Below are 21,276 nucleotides of genomic sequence, written 5' to 3'. Positions count from 1 at the left end.
AATTGGAATCAGCTATATAATATTACGAGAAGTCTGTGTACCTCCTATTGTAAATATTTATACTTTTGAATTTCCTTAGTAAACTGCCAGATATGATTCCCCAAAGGACATTATTTACTTGTTTTAGGTTTTAGCTAATCTGTTCTTAATTTTTCCTGTGAGATCAAATTCTGACATTACTGAGAGATGGAGGTTTTTGTATTGCAGATCAAAGAGGAATATAACTCATAACTCATTACGGCATCATATGTTAACACCTAGCAGACTGTAGTGACTAGAATTTGACTTCATAGAGCATTAATATCCGAATATTGTGACATTAAAGGTCCATAAACCTACCTGAGAACGGAAATCCTGTACTGATCCTTGCATAAGTGACTTCTGCACAGTGTTCCCTATCTTAAATTGCTGCCTGTACTTCCACACTACTTCAGCTTTTTCCACCTAAGCATCAGGAAGCACATCTTTACTGTGTGGATGACAGAGCACTGGCACAGCTTGCTCATAGAAACTCTGGAATATCCTCCTTGGAGATCTTCAGAAGCCACCTGGACATTGACCTGGGCAGCCTGCTTTGGGTGTCCCTACGTGATCAGGGCTGGGAGCTGGTGACCTCCTGAGGTTCCCTTCCCACTTCAGCCATTCTGCGATTCCCGTGATTAAAAGGGAGAGCTTAATGCATCCAAAGATCAATGGAGAATTAGTGCAGAAATTACGCTATTTAGGTTTATGCATTTCCTGTTCTGTTTCACTGTGCCTGCAGTTGTTAGATTTCTGATAATACTGACAATATGATCAGTCTTGCTCTAGATGAATGCTGTCCTATTAGTCTAATTCTGAGTTATTCCGTGTCTCTAATTAATTCCTGTCCTTTATTTCATGCCTTGAATTCCATCTGCTGCCTACCTTCTCTTCACAGCAGGAATATGGTGTCTTACATACTTTCAACTTAACTGCTTTGATGTCTGCCGAAAGAAGTCCTCATAAGAACTGGTTTCTGCTTTTTTTTTTTTATCAGAGACATGTAGTTATTTAAGTTGTTATTGTTGCTTGAATGGCATAATAATTTAACATTCATTTCAATAGGAACAGAAATGGAAACTGTATATCAGCTTGCAGAGTTAGTCGTTTGAGGTGAGACTTCTCAATACAGTCATAACTCTTACACCTCTGTATGCTTTTGAAAACCTTAACTTTGGTCCAGGAAGGTCTAACAAGGCATTAAAGCACTGAAAGTGCAGCCAACATTGCATGCACTTTCAAACATCTTGATAATATCCTGTTCTCTCGTATCTGGTGTGTATGTTTAAATTCTAAGTTCCTTAGGTCAAAGACTGTCTGCAACTCCCTGCTTATGTAGTGCTTACTATATCTTTGTCAATTTTGATTAGTCTCTAGATATTGCTATAGCACACATAGGTAATAAAAGAGCAATGATCTTCAGTCACTTCAGATTTGAGCCAGCGGCATAGAAGCAAGTCTTCATTATCCCCCTGAGCCATTCATTCAGTCTTTTGAAAGCAAGTTCTTAAACAGACCAAATCATTTTTCTTCCCCTCTCTCCAGCAATCCCCAGTCCTTTTTCTTTATGTAATTGAAAGGCAGGCAAAAGAGAATAGCTCAAAAGCCCTCGGGAAAAATATGTCTCCTGAACACCTCCAGATCCTGATGACAGGACAACAACAACAACAATTTAAAAAGATTTCCTAGTTTGGCAAAAGAGTTTTGATCAAAATAGCTGCAGTTTTCAGGGATTAGATTTGGTCTGCTGTCTTGCAGAAGTAAGAATTGGACAGTGGCTCTTTATGATTTCATGGCCCTATGGTTTGGCTGCCAAAGTAAGCATGTTTTGGATGAAAGTCTGAAAAAGGGAAAAAAAAAAAAAAAAGAAAAAAAGAGCTGGCATCAAAAGACATTTTGGTGTCTACCTCCTGCCCTAACAATTTTCTTTTGATCTTTAGCCAGGACATGAGAAATACAATCCTCCTACATTAAAAGCAATTAAGAGATCATATGTTAGACTGTATGTGACTTGAGATTTGTTCCCTTTATGGAATGAATAAGGTTAATGGAATCTGGCTATAAGATGAAAAGCCACCACGGAAATTTTTACAAACTTTCTTTCTTCTACCCCCTAAAAGTAGCTAGAAATTTCTTTCTCATTTTGATGACAAGAGGAGTAGAGCAGTAGGGAATAGCTTCCTGAAATAATATTTAAGAATTCTTTTGAGTTATTCTACTATACTTTAGTTCCTTAGATCTAGTGTCTTGGACTCTTTCACTCACATTCAGTCATCTAAGTGATTTTTTGTGTCCTGTTTTATGGTTACGATTATGGTTATAAAGAGTAGAAATAATGTTTACTTTCAGCTGGTGCAGTAGAGCTTGCAATGGTAAATGAAAGCAGATGACATCCAACCAAAGTCGCAATGTTATACATTGTTTTTGCAGTTTGTTTCCCACTCTTTTTAAAGCCACCCTCCCATCCCTGCGTACACGTGGCAGTGTTTGTAGATTCTCAGCCTTCAGAGTGTTAGCAGCTGAGTCTTGTGTAACCTTTCCACTTTAGGGCATGAGCTCATCAGCTTGTACAGCTCAAGCACTGCTGAGCACTGATCAGTGTGAAGAGACCATAGGAAAACAAATAAGCAAATAAAAACCAGCGTCCCATGGAAAGCATTACTTAATAAATGGAGAAGAAAAAATGATTTGCAGCAAGGTGACATCTGAAATCAAATACCAAAGGACCTTAGAAAGTTATTCCTTAAAAACTCAGCATTATTCTCTGTAAGAATGTTATATGCACTTCTGTGACATGGAGGAAATATGGAGGGATGGGAGGGAAGGGCAAGTTTCCCCATCTGACCTGAGTTTGGCAGTTTCAATGTGATATTACTGTTTTTACTTTCTGTTCTCTTAAATGGATTAGCAGTATTCACAGTTAACTATGGTCAAGCTCTGGTGTGGAAGCACTTTGATGCTAGAAGAAATGCTTAGTTTCTACACAGTATTATAAGTAGAAGACCATGCAGTTCACAAAGTAGGTCACTATCATTGCCCTGTTTTACATAAGGAAATGTGGGACTTCTAGAATTAGTTTGCCTGTTTTTACTGGAGGTATTGTCAGCTTTTTAAAAATGGATTTGAGGGTGCTTATAACAATCTTTCTTTACTACTGCAGTTGATCTTTCCTGATTTCTATTCACAGAGACCTCAACAGACTCGAAAGATAGGCCGGGGTGAACCTAATGAGGTTCAACATGGCAAACTGCAAAGTTTTGCACTTGGGCTGGAGGAATCCCAGGCATCCATACAGACTGGAAGGAGCGGTCCTTGAGAGCAGACCTGGGGGTCCTGATAGATGAAAAGCTTAACATGAGCCAGTAGTGTGCTCTTGCAACTTGGAAAGCAAATGGTATCCTGGGCTCCATCAGAAGAGGGGTGGCCAGCAGGAACAGGGAGGTGATTGTCCCTCTCTACTCTGCTCGTGAGGCCCCATCTGGAGTACTGGAATCCAGATCTGGAGCCTCCAGTACAAGAAAGACAGAGAGCTGTTGGAGAGGGTCCAGAGGAGAGCCACAAAGATGATCAGGGGACTGGAGCATCTCCCCTACAAAGACAGGCTGAGGGAGCTGGGCGTGGAGAAAAGAAAGCTTCAGGGTTTGCAGCCTTTCAGTACGTAAAGGGAGCCTACAAACAGGAGGGGAATCAACTCTTTGAAAGGGTAGGTAACTGCAGGACAAAGGGAAATGGTTTGAAGTTGAGTGAGGGAAGATTTAGGTCGGATATCAGGGGGAAATTCTTTACCCAGAGAGTGGTGAGGTGCTGGAACAGGCTGCCCAGAGAGGTTGTGGATGCCCCATCAAGGCCAGGTTGGATGGGGCCCTGGGCAGCCTGTTTTTCATTAAATGGGGAGGTTGGTGGCCCTGCCTGTGGCAGGGGGGTTGGAGATTCATGATCCTTGAGGTCCCTTCCAACCCGGGCCATTCTGTGATTCTGTGATTTTTGAATGGGCACAGTGTAGTTCTGGGTGACTGTAAGCTGATTATTGTACCCTTCATGTTCCTGTCTATTTAAAATACCAATGATGATTTAGAGGGGGTCAGTGAGACTGAATATATAAGTAATGATGAAGTGCTGTAAAATCCTTGGCTAGAAAGTGTTACTGGCAGGCAGTATTATTGCTCTTCTAAAGTATTCTGACTGCTGCTCTTTAAATACTAAGTCCAGAGAAGGAGTGCCTTGTGGCACTGGCATCTCTTACATTTGCACCGTGCTCTTGGTTTGGATATCCCCTATCCCCCTTGTTAGCAGGTCTATTATGTGTTGAGTTGTTCTTCTGCCTTGTGGCTCCTGAAGTTGGAAAGGGGCAAGTGCTGGCAGTAGTAAACACTCCTAAAACACATGTTGCTACAGTTATTAATCTCTAAGCCACTCTCATATAACTTCTTCTAAAGTTTCTACTGCAAGTCTATGCTCTTGATCCTACCAGAAACAGTTAGGGTAGTATAGTTAGGTTGCATTTGGATTTCATGATCTTTAAGGTCTTTTCCAACCTGAGCAATTGTATGATTCTGTGTTTCTACTTTCCTTTCCTGAAACAGCATGCCAAGGAGTGTGGTGGATCACATACATCCGTGCCCAGTCATCTGTTTGTTTTGTGTTTGAATATACATCTTTTCACACCATACATCCTCAGTCCCTTGTGCTATGTTTATAACAAAACTTGATATAGGAAGCTTATTTTGGAAGCTGATGAAACTTCTAATATTATTATCAACATTTCAGTACAGAGAGGTCTGAGTGCTTGCAGAAAAGTGGGAAGAGAAAAAAAGCAGGGGCAGTGGCTTGGATTGAGGTGGTTACCCAGGAGAAACATAAAGGGGACTAACATCATACTGCAGGTGACTGCAATAAGATGCAAACTTTAAAAAATATATATATTTGATTCATGGTTCTCAGTGTGAGAGAGCCACGAAAGGTACAGATGTAAGGGCAAAGGGTTGATGACAGAAACATTCCTACCAGGTTTCTATACTTACGTTTTCTTGTGAATATAAATTCTTGGCCATGTTTTATAGGGTTTTCTTTAGAAAGAAAGACCACACATAGCAGTGTGGGAATGCCTAGATCCTACAATTAAAAAGGCAGCATAAACTCCCCTTAGTTTTCAAGATCCTCTCCAGTTTTATCTTTCATGAAGGCAGAAAATGTGGCCTCTACCTACTTTCTCCATCATGCTTTCCATCAGGTTTTGATGATTCTCATTCACTGAGGTGGTATGCAGTGGTCTCTTACCCATTTCCTTTTCCTCTTTCCAAACTGGAAGATGGAGATTAAGCTCAGCTCACACATGGTACCAGAGGGTCCCACAATAGGATTCAATCTCTTTGTATGTTGTGTGGTGTTCTGGGTTACAGGTGTGTGCTGAGGGAAAAGAGTAGGAAATCTGGCCAAAGCTGACTTCAGATGTTTATTTTACCTAGAATATAAGCAACAATTGTCTGAATTGAATAACAACTGAAGCAGATGCCATTCTGCTTTACTATCTGCACCTTTTTGATCCTACTAGCAACAAGAGTAGTTAGGCCATACGCCTCTGTCCTTCGTTGCGTTTCCACTGGGACTTCACACCCACCTGCTTCCTTTCCCAAAAGAGCAGTCCAGGAGGTTTGGGAACCAGTGGGGTCACAGGAGAGAATTAGCTGTGGGTGTCAGGCTGTAGATGGATTTGGATTCCTGTAATAAAAAGGAATAGGAGCCTTCCCACTGAGAAGGTGGGGTGCTGAAAAAGGAGAGAATCCACTGCTTTTAACTGCAGTCCTTTAAATTCTCATTAATTCCTCCATCTTCCCAATATGCCTTTTAATGCCCCACCTGTAGATATCCTACTGGCTTTTCCCCATTCTCTTCTCTGTCCCATCAGAACTTACAATAGTACAAAAAAGCTACTTACAAAACTGTGATTTTGTGTATACCATAGGGATGTCAGTAATCAATTTTGAATGAGCTTGTTGGTGAATATTATACTGTATTTGCTGCATTCAGAATTGCCTTATATGCCACTATTGTTTTATATGCACTGTTGTGTCACCTTCAGGAAAATGTGGGTTTTTTTTTGAAGTAAGAACCTCGTGTCACAAAAGAAGCTCCACATGTAAGAAAAAAGAATCACTAAAATCCCAAATCCAATGAGAGAATATATGGAGAACGACTATTCCTCCCGTGGCAGTGTTTTTCAGAGGATGAGGTGAAACTGTCATCTAGTGGTCATTACAGGTTTTAACTTATTTCCCTGTATAGCTGTTTTCATCTGGATATAGCTGGAATGTTTCTTATTCCCAGGATATATCACCTGAACATGCTAAGCTAGAAAAAATAATATTAAAAAAACAATGGTGAGGCTTTGAGAGGGAGGGAAAAACTCTACAGATTTTGATCAAGTGGAATCAAGTTTAATAACATTATGTAGCAAGGCTGTGAACTCACTCTTTCCTCTCTATACTATCGTTTACCACAGTGACACATGAGCTTCTGCCTTAGAGGTGTGAGGCCGAAGACCAAGATACCTGATGCCAAAATAGGGCGTCAAAAGAACTTCTCTTTTTGGGCCTTTTTATATTTTGTGGGTCAGCCTGAGTTTCAAATTTCCTCTTAACAGCAGCAACATTTTATCCTAACTCACCCCAGAAGAAGGTTTTGTTACAGCATCAGCACAGAGCCTGTGTTTTCAGTTGGATAGACGCAGATCGTAAGGTAGAAGAGCCTTCAGCCTAGAGGTGTAGGTCTTCTGATGTGCCTTGACTTCAATAAGTTGTAGTAAACCTACAAGGACTTATCAGCAGTCTACATGCACCTTGAGCAGGCACAGCCTCAGGCTCCTAGATCTTGGAGTGCAGCTATTGTAGAGCAAGTGTATTGATATTGCCAGACAGAAGCTGACTATGTGCATCTGCCCACCATGGCCTTGTAAGTTAATGTTTTACAGATTACTGATTGGTAAAGCTAGTAATAACACCTAGACAATAATGACTGAAGGTAAGAGAGAAACTGTGGGAAAAAAAGTGAGTCTGGTATGCAATGTGATAAGAATATACTCTTAGAAAGATTAAAGCAATTAGAACAGTGTTCTGAGTTTGATGACTCAGGCTAGGGTGTTGTTGTGTAGCATTGCTGATATAGGTGCTACCTGCATCCAGTATATGTGAAACAGCTCTAATTCCAAGCAGAATTGTGGCAGACAGAAACAGCTGTGAATTCTCAAGTTTTTTGTATGGTGAGATTCATGGTGCCAATCAGTGAGGAAGCTTTTTACACAAACAAGATCTGTGTTTGAGCAAAATGGATAGCGTGAGTCATAATATGTGACAAACATACTTCCCCTCTAGCTCAGTTTGTAGCTTCTTTGTGTTATTCGTATTTTCACACTGTGTTGGAGTCTCTGTTTTGAATTTGGATCCCTCTGTACAATCTGATAGCAAATTCAGGGCCTAAATATAGCGTTTGCCTTGTAATGCTTACAGTTTTAACTATACCAAGGGTCCGTGATGACAGAGACAGATTTTGGATACCATAAAGGAATGACAATGCAATCTGATCTGTCCAGTAAGCAGTAATTCCAGAATGCTCATATTCTAAATAATGTCATTTTTAATGAACAGATGTCATTGCAGAAGTTACACAAAGGCATTGTTTGGGGTATGAAGAAAAACACTGAGGTAGCTTTCTAAATGTTTATGCAGTTTCCTAGCCAAGGAATGTCCCATCTGTGTTAAATGAGAAAAAGCAAAAGTGTAATTATTTTTAAATTTAACATGTGGTTAAAGACATTTGTCACCTTTAGTCTGCCAGAGAGAGATACTTTCTCAGTAGTGAATGTCAGGGAGAACAGAACAGGCTATGGAAGCCTTTCTGATGTAGTGACTAGTGAAATATACTCAGTAATGTAACGTAATTCTGCTTAGTAATTTCTGTGAATTTGTTTTCTCCTCTCAAACTGTGTTTTTGCTTTCTAGCTATGACTAACTGCATTGCATACTTCTCTTCCCCTACCAATAGAATATGAATCGCTTCTTACACTGCTTATAAAGATTCCAGAACTTTCGCATTTCTTTTAATTAATGTTTCTTGAAACTTATTTATCAGTCCCTTGCCAATAGATTTTCCTAGATTTGTGTAAAGAAACGCAGTCATTCTCTCTCTATATAAAAAGAAGTCCCTTCTACATCTGCAGTTAAGTGCCCGTGTCAGTGCTCATGTGAAAGACATCAAGTTCTAATGTCAAAATTTACATTTATCTTCCAGAATGATGAAAACAGAAGATGTTGAACTCATTTTAATTCATATCTGGCAATAAGCTGGGCAGAACAGTGGGGCAGTCACACACCAAACAAGAGAACCCAGAAAGGACATCAGGATTAAAAACTAAACTGTGGATAGTAAAGCACAAGTACAAGGAGGTGATACTGGCAGGAGAGAGGAGCTGTAAGTCCTGAAAGCTGACGGAGTGCTGAACAGTTAATGGGGTCACGTTAGGAAAGCTGTGTGAAGCAGGTAAGTGGTCATATAATGACTACTCTGCTAGAAGTTGTGTTTTAATGAAATTTTATATATTGCTGTAATGAGTGGTGGAGGGGTTGACTCCGTACCCATGAAATAATTTCTGGTTAGAGAGTCCCAGTAACTGATGTTTTGCAGCTTTCATCAGTTGCAGGGTTTATAGCGCATCCATTTTTTCATACTGTCAGTCTCATCTTAAAAAATAAACCCTTATTCTGAAGGAAGCTGCTGTTCTTCAGTGAGCGTCACAACACCTGCTGACTTCCAGTGCATGTAAGCTCAGTGTTCAGGGTTCTTTATAGTCATAAGATAACCATGATTATTAACTGCCTGATTAGAGCAGGAATGGCAGTTGTGAACTAGCAAGAGACTGCACTGTATGTGTGTAAATACAGCAGCTAAGGTGGGAAATAAAATTAAGCAGAAGTAAATGTTGCAGCACAAGGTTATTGATCCTTGATAAATGTGGTGGAAACCAAAACTTCTGAAAGCAGTTGAAAAGCTGCTAACTTTCTTCCGACTCTGTAACATGCTGGGAAGTTTTAGAGGGTAGGATTGTCTGACCAGTAATAGATAAAGAAATTTGGGTATGGAGGATGACTGTAGCACAATAGCAGTACACTGCAAAGAGAAATAGCAAGTAGCCTGATAGAGAATGAGGAATGGAGGAAGGAAGATTCAGTGCTTCTTGAAAGAAAGATGATTTGATACGTATGTGTACCTGAGATGCTTGTATGTATTTATCACAGTCACAAGATATGGGCAAAAGCCTATTCTCTGCCAAATTACTGTAGAGGATCTGCCTGTATCCTTGGCTATGCTCATCAGTTAGGCACAAAAAATGCCTTCCTGTCTACATGAAAGGGCAAGATTATTTATTGTGTTGACTGATTGGGCCTTCTAGCCCTTGGCTGCACTGAGCTTCAGGTCAGAAAACATTCATGCCACCATCAACAGCCTACTGACTCTTGCCTCAGAGTGCATGGCCTGATGGCCTGATGGTGGAACAAAGTAGAGGACAAAGGAGATAATTGATCAGCTAGCAACTTAGCAAAATCTAGGTCTGAATCATACATGTTTAGTCCAGTGTAATGGACCTGTAAAGAATCTTAAAACCCTGCAGCTGGACAGCAGATTAGCAGGTTCTGTACTTGGATAGATTTAATATATTGCATATAAACTGGCAAGAATCTACCTTGAAAAACAGCTGCCCCACAGGATGAACCCCATTTTATGGACACTGAACAACATAAATGACTTTCCAGTCTGTAGGAAAAAATCTGAGAAGTGGTGGTTGTTTGCAATGCAAAGAAAGGTCACTGAGACAGCATTACACCTATTTAAAGAGGGAAATTTTAGAGGACCATGACTGACTGGTTCTCTCCTTTGGGAAGACACTGGAAATTGGAGTTTATTTAGACCTTCATGTCTGTAGCTGATTTATATTTCAGTATGCTAAATTCATTTTGCAGCTTTGATCCATCACATTTCAAAATGACAATGAAATGGAGAAAAGCAATACTTGCATACATATGAACATTTGGACAAAAGCAGCTGTTTCACAGCTCATAGAGTGAAAATCAATAATCACATCAGTTTACATGAGTAATGCATTCAAAGAACTTCAGTCAGTGTAGAAGTCTGTTTTCTAAGCATAGCCCTCAAGAGACTACCTCAAAAGAGAACTCTAGCAACATGTGAGAAAGAGAATTCTGTGATCTAAAGGAAAAATCCTGTTCTTCTCATCCTACCATCAGGCCAGCTACTCATTCTGTCTTTTCAAATACTGAAAGAAAAGGCAGTAAACAGAAATTTACAAATGGATCTCTTTACTGTTACTGTAAGCCAGTTTATACATTACTTAGTAAGACATCAGTCAAAAAATCTTGAGAGCTGCTAGTTTAGATATATATATATATTACTTATTCTGAAAATATATTTTGGGAAGATGAGAAGAAATCACCTTAACATGAGACACTTTAAGATATACAAGCAAATTTACATACAACAAAGGGGACTTGTAGTTACATTAAAAAAAATAATAGTGAAAGATCTAGACATATGAGTAAAATATCTCCAGTTGTACTTAAAATAAATATCACAATCATCAGGAGCTTTGTCCTTTTAGTACATTATTGCACAGTTATAGATAATATATTTGAACTTTTCATTGCTAAATACTTGAAGTTAATTTCTGTTAAAAAATAGCTTACCAGATTTGAGTAATGTAATTCTTTTACAGTACTTTAATGCCAATACATTTAAGAAGACCCCATCTCCAGGTAATCTTATAGAAAAGCAATCAAAGCAATAATCTGACTAACCAAATGAACAGGTTTAGTGGAAATACTGAGCATAAACCTAACGAGTTAAATCAGCATGCTAGTGATGTCTCTTTTTTTAGTGAATGAACTTGTACGTTCATGACTCATTTCCATTTTCAGAGCAGAGATTGAAGGTCTTCCCTACTGATACCTTTTGCTAGGCAAAATGTTCTGTGATGATCAGAGCCATTATGTTAGTCATTTGTCAATTAGGAAAAAGTGGCTGCTAACTGAAGGGTGTTTGACTTAAACACTCTCCGCATCTCCCAAATGTATGCAACATAGTGTCAAGAGTATCGAAGTAATGCCTAGAAGTGACCAACAAAACTAGAATGTCCAATGCAAGAACAGCAAAGGGAAAACCAATTATAGCGTATTTTTTCCAGGAAAAACTATGTCTTGATGTCAGTGAGATTTTCCCTAGGAAAAAAAGGACATCTCTTTCCTTTACCAATGAGGAAGGCAAAAAAGAGGGGAAAAAAAAGAACTGTGCAGACTCATCGATTAACATATATCTTTAAAGAGACCTAGTGAGCTATGTCGCCTCCCACTTTGGCCAAATGCTTTGAGAAATTTCTTTCTGTGACTTGTCTTAGTAATAGAAATCGTCTCTCCCCTTTCCAATGTTGCTGAATCACTCATGTTGCTGGTGACTGTCCTTGTGGAAGATTCTGCCTCAATGTCAGATCAGATACTGAGTTGTAAATTGCATTTTCCTTCTGCACATAAGTAGTATAAGGTTCCACCTCCACTGTGTCATCCTAGTAAAACAAAACCAAAAATTGTGAATACAGAAAGTAGTTTATTTTGTCAAGTCACTGCAAGCTTTTCATCTGGAATGAAGAAAGTATGAAGTTCAACAAGGTCAAAAGCAAGCTCCTGCACCTGGGTCAGGGCAATTCCAAGCACAGATACAGGCTGAGTGGAGAATAGCTTGAGAGCAACCCTGAGGAGAAGGGTTTGGGGATGTTTGTTGATGAAAGACTCAACATGAGCCAGCAGTGTGCACTTGCAGCCCAGAAGGCCAAATTGTATCATAGAATTATAGAATGGCTTGGGTTGGAAGGGACCCCAAGGTTCATCAAGTTCCTAAGCCCCTGCCCCAGGCAGGGCCACCAACCTCCAGATCTGGTTCTAGACCAGGCTGCCCAGGGCCCACCTAACCTGACCTTGAACACCTCCAGGGATGGGCATCCACAGTCTCTCTGGGCGCCTGTTCCAGCATATCACCATTCTCTCTGTAAAGAACTTCCCCCAGCATCCAATCTAAATCTTCCCTTCTTGAGCTTAAAATCATTCCCCCTTGTCCTGTCACTGTCTACTCAAGTAAATGTTGATTCCCCTCCTTTTTATGATCACCTTTTAAATACTGAGAAGCTGCAGTGAGGTCTCACAGAATCACAGAATCACAGAATCACAGAATCACCCGGGTTGGAAGGGACCTCAAGGATCATGTAGTTCCAACCCCCCTGCCTAGCAGGGCCACCAAACACACACATTCAGATCAGGTTGCCCAGGACCCTGTCCAACCTGGCCTTGAACACCTCCAGGGACGGGGCATCCACAACCTCCCTGGGCAGCCCGTTCCAGGGCCTAACCACTCTCCTTGTATAGAACTTCCCCCTAACATCCAACCTAAATCTTCCCTCCTTCAACTTCGATCCATTTCCCCTAGTCCTGCTGTTGTCAGCCCTTTTGAAGAGTTTACTCCCCTCGTGGTCTCATAGAATCATAAAATCATAGAATGGCCTGGGTTGAAAAGGAACTTCAAAGATCATCTAGTTTCAACCCCCTGCCACAGGCAGGATTGCCAACCACTAGACCAGACTGCCTCAAGGCTCTCAGCAGCCTTCTCTTCACCAGGCTGAACAAGCCCAGCTCCCTCCCATCTCACCTATCTTTATAGGATAGGTGCTTTAGCCCTCTAGTCACCTTAGTGGTCCTCTTCTGGACCCTCTCCAACGGCTCTACATCTTTCCTGTACTGGAGGCCCCAGACCAGAACACAGTACTCCAGATGGGGTGTCATGAAGGCAGGATATCCTGGGTTGCATCAAGAGAAGCGTGACCAGCAGGTCGAGGGAGGTGATTCTGCCCTTCTGCTCTGCTCTCATGAGACCCCACCTGGAGTCATATGCCCAGTTCTGGGCTCCCCAACACAAGAAGGACATCAAGCTTTTGGAGACGGTCGAGAGGTGGGCCATGAAGATGATCAGAGGGCTTGAGAACCTCCCATAATGAGGAGAGGCTGAGAGAGCTGAGAGGGGCTCATCAGCATGGAGAAGGGAGAACTCCGGAGAGACTGTAAAGTGGTCTTCCAGTACCTGAAGGGGGCATGCAGGAAAACTGTAGAGGGATGTTTTATATGGGTTTTTAGTGACATAACAAGGATAAATGGCTTTAAACTGGAAGAGGATAGATTTAGAGTAGGTGTTAAGAAGAAATTCTTTACTGTGAGGGTTGTGAGATACTGGAACAAGTTGCTTAGATAGGGTGGACACCCCTCACCTTGGAGGTGTTGAAGGCCAGGCTGGATGGGGCTTTGGGCAACCTGGTTTAGTGGGAGGTGTTCCTGCCTATAGCAGGGGGTTGGAACTAGATGACCTTGAAGGGCCCTTCCAACCCAAACTGTTCTATGATTCTGTGATAACTGTGTAGGGTCTACACTAATGAAAGTGTGCCAACACGAAGACTGGTATGTAACTGATTATTTTACATTTATGAAACTGTGTCTGTCAGCAACAATTAAGAGGCAGGGCAGCAGAAGATAAAGAATAAAAATAGCTAGAATTGGCTAAGTCATTTCAGAAATCTAAGCTGAAGTACTTTAAAAATGTGAGAATTTGAGCCTTGAATCTACTGTAGGTACATGGAGAAGCACAATATATATGTCTCACAGTTTCTGTGCATGCTTTCCTGTGTTTGTATTGTTGTTTAATCATTTTATTTACAATCTTTCTTAGTATTCCCCAATCCACAAAATTGCGCCCCTTCTTGGGTATTGTTAGTACAACAGCTGTGACCAGTGTATCTCATATGGCCAGGAAGATGCCGTGGGACTCGCTCCTTACAATAATAAAAGATGGCAGTTATTGAGTTTTTGCTGTTGAAACATGCTGCTAATATTTGCTCCAAGACAGAATTATGGTGGTGACAATACTGAGATACAGCTACATTCAAAAGTATATGACATAATATTGCCAACTGAAAAAATAATAATAATTAAAAAAATAAAAATCTTATGGTTTCTCTTACTTGACTATGTTTTCAGGGCTATTAGAAAATCCCTGATTTAGTGATGGCCTAATCTCCTTACCTGCAAGGAATATGTAGGAACAATATCAGGAGGTTTGGTTTTGCGACAGAATCTGTGAGAAAGAAAATAAGCATTAAAACAAATGTCATCCTCTGGAAGGATGCACAATTTGTCCTTAGTGAATTTGTACTGAACTAATTATTCATCTCTGGGAGAAAGTTGGAACAAAAGTCAGTTTAGGAATAGGAGACAGAGAGAATTTATCAGGAGTGTTCAGTCAAGTGCTAATTAGCCTTTATCTGCACAAATTATTTTTATATTCTTTTTCCATGGGACTGCTTTCTTCTCCACTCCAAATCCTAAAGGGTGTAGAATTCAGCTTCACCCAGAGATCTTGTTCAAAATACGTATAAAATCTGCTGCCCCATCTGTTGATGTGGCAGGATAGCACTGATGAATCCTCTGGCACTTGATAAAGCTTAGTGGAAGAGAAATTAATCCTCTGATCTGAACAAGAGAGACACTGACAGGCTCTCACAGTACCTGAAGACTGCATTTACTCTGCCAGTTTCCTGATAGAATGAAGTTTCCATTCAGTGCAGCATGCAGTATAATGAGTATTGCTTGCCAACATCTAACCATCTATGTTTTACTCAGGGGCATTATTCAGTGAAGATGTGTGCAATGCACAATTACTGCAGTAGAAAGTCAGAATATTTGATATAGTTAATTCACCCATAGCGGTTACCATGAGCAGCACAGAGAGACAGAATCATTTGATTTCAAGACACAAACAGTATTTAAAGCTTTCTGCTAACACCAGATGAGTTTTCCTTAGCCCCATCTTGTACATACCTGTAACCATGGAGCTTTAAATAGTAAATGACAGCCGCAAACGTGATGATGATCAGGAAACTGAGAACGATGGCTATGCACAGGATAAGATATCTGTGTGCTAAAAGCAATGAGTTAGTCTTAGTTATGTCTTCTTACTTCTGTTTCTTTAATATTTCAGTGTAAGTTTAAAGCTGCTTTAATATATACATTTTCAGCATGCTTGTAAAATATAATCCTCTTTAGCAGAAAGGAAAGTCATTAATGAAAGCTATCTGAGAAATGAAAACATGGTTTGTGTCAGAAACAAAAGCAGATGGCCCAAATTCCACAGTGGACAGCTCACAACATTTATGCACTAAGTTGTGGATGATCCTCTCACAAGGACTCTGCATATCTCCATATTGCAATTCACATGTAGTTATCCAATTAAAGAAAAAAAAATTCAAACCAAAATGCAGAAACCAATCTTACTGTGTCAGATATTCACAACTCAAAATGATTTGTTTGTTTCTGCTAGATATATGGTAGTTGGGTCTCTTTCTCTCTCTTACCATGATCCGAACAGGAGATCATTTGCATTTTAACAATAAGAGCATGTCTACTCTGATGCTGCTTCCTACAGCTTTCCAAATACCCAAATAACACTAATGCATCAATGTACTTCAGTCTTAGGGAAGAAACCACTTGGAAATAGTGTCTGGAATGCAAACAAACTGTCAAAGTTTATAAGCAAAAGTGGTATGGGATGGCACTCATCTACATAGAATTTGATTGTAGGTTTCTTTAGCTGTAGAGCAAGAATGTGAAGAGAGGGTTAAATGGGACTTTGAACACTGAGCACACACAGGGAAGCTTACGTGAGGAGCAGTCTATGGACTTGGCCTCGTTCAGAGTTGTGTGGGACACGATGCAGGTAGGATTCTTCCCATCGCTGCTATGTGCTGCAAACCTGCTGAGAACTGTCACTGTCCCGTTACTGTGACTGTCTGCTCTGGGTGTGGAGCTGCTCTGTGGGACCCACGAGATCTCAGCAGCCGGCTTCTCTGTCTCTGCCTCGCACACAGGGTTCCCGTGGTCATCGCAGTACAGAGCCATTCTCGGGGAAACTGCAGAGTACCAGGAAGGGGGGAGATGCGTGTGGGTTGCTGCAGTGGGACAGGAGGTTTTATCGACTATCCAAAGGGATCATAGTGAGAAGAGGGGAATTGGAAGTGCCATCTCATCACAGCAATGTGTTCCAAAGCCACAGGAGACAAACACAGTAGATCTTTTTTTCATTCTAGACAATTCTTTTACATTCAAGTGAGTTACTATGGCCACGTGCCCTGACAGGAGGTATTCCTGGACACTGGGGGTAGGGAATACCCCAGAATACAGGGCTGAATTAGTCTTTTGTACCAAGAGACAACAGAGTCATAGCTTAAGATGGATTGGAATGCCAACTGAGGAGGAAATTATGCTGTTCTTCCTATCTGAGTACTAACATAATGTGTTTGATAGAATATCTTGGTACTCATAGTTGTTTATCTTATATGCTTTAGAAAAATTAATGTTTTACTGAGTTACTACAAAATAACATGTTACCCATGCAAAATCCTTCTGTGTCTTGAAAATTGCTTCACACCTGTTACTTGTAACTCTATAGGAAGAAGAAAGAAAATTTTGGCAAATAAGAAAAGGGAAGAAACAGTTACTCTACATGAAATGCATCACCCTTTCTAGCCATGAGAAAGCTCCTCTTCTTACCCTAAACTTCCTCCCATGCACAAGGAGAGGAGTTTTGTTTGCCCAGGCCTGGACACCGTCCTCTGGAGAACAGTGAAATGAGGAAGGAGACCCTTACCTTGCACAGTCAGGTGATGCAGGCCATGGAAATTCCCATCTGCATTTACCACTTCGCAGGTGTAATTTCCCTCATCAGCCATTCCTACTTGCTGTATCTCAAGTGCATGATCCCAGTCTGGTCTGGATCTCCAGTTTATTCTGTCACTGCAGTTGGTTTTTTCTGACTTGTTACTACCAATCAGGTATGCCAAGACGCATTGGCCTCCAGTCTTGGGGCTTATTTTCCATGTTACCATAGTTATATTTGTTTTGTTAGGGCAGGTCATCACAGCGCTGTGACCCAGGTGTGCTGACACTCTGTTAATTCCTGGAGGAGACAAGGAAGGAGAAAGAGGTATGAAAAGGTGTCCAAGGATGTTACGTATGGCCTTGGAGTTCTTGTCTGTGCTTCACAGGGAAATGTCAGTAATATTACATTCTGGAGTGAGGCCCTGCCTTTGCTTATCCATAAAGTTGTCATCTGCTATGGACTGTGGAGCCAGTGGGCTATTACAGTCTGCTCTATCAACATGTTTCCCACTGGGACTTATCTTATTCGATGAGAGAGATACTGCAAGAAGAGCATGCTCCAGCACATTGATTTTATCAGATCAATATCTTATTCATATGTATTCAACTCTTTGTTCATTGCTTAAACATTTGTTGGTAGATTCATTTAATTGTTTCCTGCCTCTTATGTCTCTGTTCTTTCTATCAGAATCTCTGTATAGTTGCCACTTTTCCAGGTTTGTAACCTACTTTGTCTTTGCTTATGTCACTTGGATCTGATTCTCTACTGGCAGTCTTTTCTGAGAAAGCCATTGATTTCTACTGTCTTGATAGGTAGCAGGGATGCAAACTGATCTCATTTTCCTGTACTGGAGAAAGAGATATCCCTTTTTCCTAAGGTTTTGTCTACTGTCATGAGAAGTGCAGGAAATATATTTATCTTTTTTCCTTAATTGAATACATTTTTAATCCTCTTATTAGACATCTAAAAAATGTGAGATTATCTTACAGTTCTCCTGCTTGTTCCATCATGGAACCACTACAAGAATTCAACGAATATTAAAAGAATATTTTTAATATGGCTGAGTTGCTACAGTTAGCATCGTGGATTTGCTGACAATAATATAAGAGGCAAAGAAAGCTTATTCTCAGTCTTCAAGATTTGTACAGTATTTAGATCCAGTCCAGGATATTTCTTAGTTCTTTTTCTCTCTTTATGCCATCTTAAAATGAGTGACTCTACAGGTAGTGCAGCATCATAAAATGACCTAAAACACAGCATGTCAGACAAATACAAAATGGATGTATAAGAGCAATGATGCCTTTGTGGGGGGTCATGGTTATATCTATTGGATCTCTTCTGATTCAGACAAGATTAGTAACTCCTTAGGCCTACTATTCCAGAATGCAATGCTGATATCTTCTTACAAAGGAAATTAATTTTGTCTGATTTAGGTGGGAATTAAGTACTTTGCTCTTTGAAACTGCTCTTGGAATATGGCTTGTATCTGTGGGTAAATACAGGGATTATCGATCTTCATGACGGCCATGATCCAGCTATGTTTTCACAGCATTGTTTATGCTAAAGTATTGAACTTCAGTAGGACATCCCTAACATTAAGAACTGGAATGAAGGTTCTAGTGAATGAGGTTTCACTGAAAGGCTCACCTCCGCTAGTGAGCAAAAGCAATATTCATTATTTGGGCTAAACCATACATGTCCATCTTGCTAATTGTATGATTTGCTGCCCCAATTTTTTATGCTTTAATAAATAAATAAATATTATGATTTAATAATAAGCAAGTAAGTAAGTAAATAAGTAAGTAAGTAAGTAAAGTAGTTTTGTTTCTTATATAGCCTCAAATTGCAGCAAGGGAGGTTCAGATTGGAAGTCAGAAAAAATGATCTCCACATTTTCACTATTCTTGTTTTTAGCAAGTTTTGCAGGTTGGGACATTAAAAATAAAAATAAAAAATAATTTTAAAAAGAGGTTTATTTTTTTTAAAGTTGTTGGGTTTTTTTTGTTTGTTTGTTTGTTTTTTTAAACAAAATTTGCCATGGGTGGGAGGACAAAGCTTGAGAAACAAATGAGCTGAACAGGTATTTGCCACATACACGAAAACTAGTGATTCAGAAGATAGGTGGTTTTATATGCACCTCTCACCAGTGTCCTTTTCCCCCATTTTGTAAAAATGTGCCTAACACTTCAGGGCTATTACCACCTTTTATTTGACCATCTGGTCATGACTTTTTTCTGAAACTGTTATTACAAAGGAAGTAAGCAACTTTTATATCTGCATTCATGCAAAATAAATCCAGCACTGTGGCAAAGACCTTGATTGTATCTGTCAGACATGATTGCAGCACAGATAGCAATGGGGAAGCTTTGTGCGAGAGAAAAGTCTAATGTCTCAGAGGTGTCTTTATTTTCTGAATCTTTGTGGACATACTCATTCACACTGTGTGTACACAGTGCTCATATGTGCTTTCATGCTGTGACGGGCAGCAGTCCACATAAGGCATATGTAAGTCCTACCCATCTTTGCTCCATGCATGCAGCTACAGAGGTGTAAAATGTGCCCAGTACCTCTATCCCTCTTGCTTATGAGGCTAAGATCGCAGACAATCTTTATTCAGCTGGTATAGCAACTTCTGTTGACTCTAATATTGTGTCTTGTTTGTGTGTTCTGTTTCACATTTGCATGGAAACATTCTCTTTGTTTTTTGTTTGATTTTCTTTCTATGACACTGACTTCTTTTGGGCTTTAAGTGATGACTTTTGGATGGAGTCATGTACAATGACCTTTTTCTTTGTCTTTTCATGATCCATGAGCTGTGTGCTTAAATAACCTAATAACCTAATTAATAACCTAATTCCCTGTATGGAAAAAGCCTGGACACAGTGTTCATGACCTCTCTGTAAGTTGTCGCTTTGGCCATTGGAAGGGTGACAGCCAGGCTACTGTGATGGCTCCTCTGTATTATGTAGACAAGTAGCATTTTCTTATGCAAGACAAGTAGCTGCACAGTCAGGATTGCCTTCAATATTTTTTAAAATTATATTTTTATTTTTTCTTATGTGCCCATGAATTACCTTTTCCACAAGTTGTCAGGGCTGAATCATTTTTGAAATGTTAGATCTTTTTATACTGACCAGCCTTATAACTGCTCATATGCCTATGTCTTCAGCTGACACATCCAAGGGGTTTCCTTGACAGTTACAGTGCTGTGAAGCCACTCAAAATGATGTCATATTTGGGACAGTTCTGTTTTATTTCAACTATCCACACTGGTGTATTTTCCTTAATAAGTTAATATGTGATGGGTGTTGTTCACAGTAAACATTTATGTAGACAAACACTCGGAGGTGAAAGAAAGGTTATCTGTCATTCTTTAAGATTAGTTCCTTACGTGTTATGACATTCATAGCACACTTCCTCTGTGAGGTGCTTTTGAGATTGAGAGAAGGCAAAAGCCCAAGGCATAGGTAGCAAAATGGCATGAACAACTGCGAAGGGGATGGGACTTTTACATTTTTCAGTCCTGTTGAAGGAGAAACCAAATAACCCAAAAAATCAGCAGTGTATCTGTATGTATAAATAAACTCTTGAAGAATTAGGTGAAGTGCTGATGGAACACAAGGGAAGAGCCCAAAGCTGCACTGGAGGAGGCTCAGACTGGACATTAAGAAAAATTTCTGTACTACAAGAGTGGCCCAACACTGAAACAAGCTTTCTTGTGAGGTGGTTGATGCCCATATTTGTCATTCAAGGAACATTTGGGTAGTGCACTCAGTGACATGCTTTAACTTTTGGTTAGCCATGAAGTTGGACTGGATGATCTCTGAAGGTCTCTTCCAACTGTACTACACTATTTATTCTAAATGCAAAGAGTTAGAAGACCTAACTTGTGCTTGATTATTCAGACCTTTGCCAAAGTCTTCCCCAGACTGGACCTTTCTGAGTTTCTTGTTCCCTTGCTTAGAGCTGGAATTCTGTGACCTCTGCCAGCACAATATGAAGGCCAGTTCCTGAACATGTACCACACAATAAGAAATGGTCCTAATGAAAACCACCTTTAAGTTTTTAGTCAGATCATTATTATTAGTTTGTTTGAGAAATCAACAGATAAAGTGCTAATTATTCACAGTTTTCTGATACATAAATTATACACCAGCCCTACAAATGCTTGTTGTCTTAATTCAGTTATTTACCATTCTTTGATACATTGTTACACTGAAGGTGTTTTAAATGATGAGGTTTTTTTTCTGCCAAATGTCATTTCAAGAAAATGTGAGGTGCATGTTTTAAAATCAGATTATTTTACCAGAAAAGGAACTGAAAAAAAGCCTTTTCTGTCAGGATGGCTTCTGCAAGTGAGCTCTATGAATGCCTCTGAAAACAGGAGAACAAAGTGTTTCCTCTGCCAGCTTAACAAGGCCAAGTGCCTCAGAACTCTGAGTCATG

At 40.0% G+C, this 21,276-nt stretch overlaps 1 protein-coding gene across 5 annotated transcripts in view; it reads right to left on the bottom strand.

Moving 5' to 3' along the window:
- Positions 1-9,944: 9,944 nt before the first annotated feature.
- CD200R1 (CD200 receptor 1) overlaps positions 9,945-21,276 on the bottom strand; it is a 48,319-nt gene continuing 36,987 nt past the window's right edge. For 2 of the 5 annotated variants that reach the window (XM_042810194.1, XM_042810196.1), the window contains 5 exons: positions 16,819-17,127; positions 15,821-16,081; positions 14,994-15,093; positions 14,199-14,250; positions 9,945-11,644 (listed from right to left, as the gene is read on the bottom strand). In XM_042810194.1, coding sequence (XP_042666128.1) covers positions 11,522-11,644; positions 14,199-14,250; positions 14,994-15,093; positions 15,821-16,081; positions 16,819-17,127 — 845 coding nt within the window. In that variant the 3' untranslated portion in view covers positions 9,945-11,521. Of the gene's footprint in view, positions 11,645-14,198; positions 14,251-14,993; positions 15,094-15,820; positions 16,121-16,818; positions 17,128-21,276 lie in introns of all 5 variants that reach the window. The other 3 variants (XM_042810192.1, XM_042810193.1, XM_042810197.1) reach the window with 3 other exon arrangements.

The sequence above is a fragment of the Centrocercus urophasianus genome, unplaced genomic scaffold (assembly GCF_019232065.1).
Source record: "Centrocercus urophasianus isolate 14NV4802_14NV808 unplaced genomic scaffold, USGS_Curo_1.0 seq_12, whole genome shotgun sequence".
Taxonomy (NCBI): domain Eukaryota; kingdom Metazoa; phylum Chordata; class Aves; order Galliformes; family Phasianidae; genus Centrocercus; species Centrocercus urophasianus.
Note: the sequence above shows the minus strand (reverse complement) of the source record. Positions and strands in the feature narration are given on the sequence as shown.